A 3,467-nucleotide genomic window follows, 5' to 3' on the forward strand; every position below is an offset into this window, starting at 1 on the left:
TGATTAGGTCATCAGTAATGCTTACGGGGAATTTATCATAATCTGGAAGATATTTATATTAAATGTTGGATTTTTTTAAAAGCAGCATTAAAAATTGTATATGCAGTAAGATCAAAGGAAGAAAAATGGAGACATTTCTTTTCTTTGAAAGGGAAGAAACACAGCATAGAATGTTCCCATCAGAGAATTTTATTCGACCGCTTTGCATCTCATCTGGTCACATTTCCCTTCTAAGCCCTTCGAAATTCTGTTCACTAAGGAGGAAATAAAACCCGAGAAAATAGCACAATGTTGCTGATGGGACCCTCGCTCCCCTGGGACCACTGGACACATTATACTTCCGGTGTAAACAGGGTCTACATCCTTCAGAAGCACAATAGTGGGATCACGCCGCATTTCAAGTCTGGTTCTGGTAAGGAACCTACCCGGCAGGCAAACAGCTCCGGGAGAGGGAGAGGATTTGCCCTTTTCTATTGCCTGATGCCAGCAGTTTTAACCTTAAATATTACAGCGATCATAGGACTACCTCTGGGGAAAAGCAGAGGTCTCTCCCTGGGGGCAGTACAGGTGCAGCTCCAGGTGAGGCCGCCCGGTGTGGGCTGCATGGGACCCTGTATTACACGCAGACCCCAGGCCTCTTCTAAGCATTTTGGTGAGTCCCTTTTGGGGGAGAGCACAACCGCCTTGAACAGGGAGTGAGAGATAAGGCAGATAGGAAGCGGACTTTCTAAATCCTTTGTCACCAGCATGAGCTACAAATTTGGGACATAATTTAAGAAGAGTGAGAGGAAGAGATGCAGCCGTTGTTGGTGTCCAGGGGCTGTGCCCACCTTCCCTGCAGTGGCCTTGCACCCGGGCTGGTCCCTAGCTGCTGTCCTCAGGAGTTGCCATTGGGTGGAAATCACCATTTCACATGCAAATTGGTATCTCATACTGTGTGTTTCTCCCAGGAGGCTTAAAGTACAGTGGCTTTTTTTAGAGCGGGGGAAGCAGGTTGAGTTCCAAAAGCATTCAGACATTCAAACTTAAAAAAAAGTACTAGAAGCAATTTTGAGACGTTTAGTAGGAAAGTATTCCTTATAATAAACGAGGGCACTGACCGTGTTGTCTTGGATGCAATGTGTAAAATCTGTGCAGGTGAAGCTCAAGTTTACCAATCAGTTGTGAGCTAAGAAGAACTGAGCTCAGGACACTTACACCCTGCGGAAACTGTTTTTAGACCCAAAGCCCCACTTCCCAATGTCAGTCACCACAAGTCTGTGCAATAGGTAGGAGATGAGCATAGAGTTTTTGCATTTTTTGCATTCAAGCATAGAAGGACACAGTGACTTGCCAACACCACACAGAGTCAGCAGCGTGTCTGCAACACCGCTTTCCACCACCTTCTGCATCACCGGTCCACCACAGCATCTTTTCCCAGCTATGAATGTGTCGTAGTCATTTAGTGATTGAACCTGTGTGGGAATTGGGTAAAGGAGGCTCTGCTCACTCATTTTGATGAACTGCTCTGCAACACAAAATAGCTGAAGGAAATCCTGGTAAACAGCAGTGACACTTGCTGAAGCTGCGTTCAAGTTTGTAGTGCGGAATCTTAACTAACCATCGTGACTGCTCAGCGCCCCCCGGGTAGTTGTCGTGGCCGCGAGGTGGGGAGCCGGCCATCCTCAGGAGTAAGAATCTCTGAGCTCACAGCCCGGAGCCTCTGCTTCCTGCTTTCGGGCCCTGAGGGTGAGGAGCTCGCGGTAGGGGCGTCTGAAGGTGGGGTTCGAGAAGCACACCACGGGGTTCAGCGCGCCCTGCAGGTAGGTGAGGCTGCCGGTCACGTCGGCGGCGTGGACCATGGAGCTCAGGACCCCGCAGCTGAGCGCCCCTCGGAAGGTGGCCAGTAGGATGTGGACCAGGAAGCTGGGCAGAAAGCACAGCGTGAACAGCACCCCAACCATGGCCACCAGCGCCTGGGCCCTCTGCAGCTTGGGCTGCTTGTGTGGGTCTCGGAGCCGCTTCCGGAGAGTCCTGATGAGGCCGGCGCTGCAGAACAGGATGAGGCCGAAGGCAAGGATAAACTGGAGGAAGGAGAGGGCTTCCTGCCAGATGAGCCTGAAGGAGGACTCCGTCCTGGGCTCAGAACTGGGGCACTCGGCCTCAGAGAGGAACACGCTTTGGTGGGTGAGGGCTGCCGTCATGAGCCAGACCAGGACCGAGATGCCCCAGGCCGCCCGCAGGGACAGAAGGTTGACCTTGAGCCGCGAGTGGACCACCCGGAGGTAGCGGTCCAGGGCCATGGCGGTGAGGAAGGCGACACCCGCCCCGCGGCACAGGGACCGCAGGAAGAGCATCCCTTGGCAAGACGCACGCCCCAGGCCCCAGGTCTTGTGCCGCAGGTAGAAGGCGGCGTGAAAGGGCAGGCAGGCAGCCAGCAGGAGGTCTGCTAGGACCAGGTTGAGCAAGTAGACAGCGTAGGGCTTCCACACCTTCAGACGGAAGGAGGTCCAGAGCGCCACGGCGTTGCCCAGCGTGCCCAGGCCACACTCCAGCAGCAGCAGTAAGGCCGTGGTCACCTCCGCCGCGTAGCTGTGCGCCACCGAGCAGTTGGGTGGCAGCATGTGGCCGAGTCCCCGCCACGGCTGAGCCTGACGCAGCGGAGCGCAGGGACGCAGGCCCGAGGTCGTGCTCTTTCCCACAGAAGGACAGAAAGCACACTGACCAGCATCCGAATAAAGTCAAAGGCAAACTAAAATTTGTCTGTGGAAAGAGGATCGGGGCAGAGGGAAAAAACCTCTTGGAGTTTTGTTTTGCCCTGAAAGCGGGGAAATTGTGTTTCACTTCCCACATCTGGCATTAAACTGAAGCCCTAGTGTCCTGAGAGTCTCCGCGTGAGCACAGCTCTCCATCCACAGCTGTCACTGAAGGGGCTTGGGAAGTTTGGGAAGACTTGCTGTCTATAAAGTTAAAATAATGATGGGAACAAATAGATGGTTCTCTAGTTTGCGTTGTTTTCCCGTAGATCTGGTCTCGCGTTCCCCTCGAAGAGGGTATGGGGGGGGGGGGCCTGGCCATTTTGTAGTTGCCCATTTTCACCTGTCCTTTCGTTTTGTTAGATTTGATTTTCTGCTGAGGAGGCTTCCCTGACCAGGGATGGAGCCCGTGCCCCCTGCATTGGAAGCTCGGAGTCCTAACCGCTGGACTCCCAGGGAAGTCCCTGCTCAGCCTGGTTTGGGCTTTGGAATCAAATGGACTCTGGTTCTACCTGGTCTCTCCACTTAGCAGCAATGTGGGGTGAACATGACAATAGCTGCCCGCGGCGTCCTTGTATTTGAGGTACTCTTACAGGTACAGCACTGTGCACTGTATCTGGGGCATCTCGGGTGCCAGATACATTTGCTGCAAGTCATTGTTAACCTCTGTCTGATGCTTAGACTTTTAACAAAACGATGCCTAGACTTTTTTTTTTTTTTTTTTTTTTTTTT

At 52.8% G+C, this 3,467-nt stretch overlaps 1 protein-coding gene across 1 annotated transcript; it reads right to left on the bottom strand.

The window, feature by feature from the left end:
* Positions 1–1,664: 1,664 nt before the first annotated feature.
* GPR31 (G protein-coupled receptor 31) lies at positions 1,665–2,603 on the bottom strand. The gene has a single exon (XM_007445934.1). The coding sequence runs from the start codon at positions 2,601–2,603 to the stop codon at positions 1,665–1,667; it is 939 nt and encodes a 312-aa protein (XP_007445996.1).
* Between the last annotated feature and the right edge of the window lie 864 nt (positions 2,604–3,467).

The sequence above is a fragment of the Lipotes vexillifer genome, unplaced genomic scaffold (genome assembly GCF_000442215.2).
Source record: "Lipotes vexillifer unplaced genomic scaffold, Lipotes_vexillifer_v1.1 scaffold459, whole genome shotgun sequence".
Lineage (NCBI taxonomy): Eukaryota > Metazoa > Chordata > Mammalia > Artiodactyla > Lipotidae > Lipotes > Lipotes vexillifer.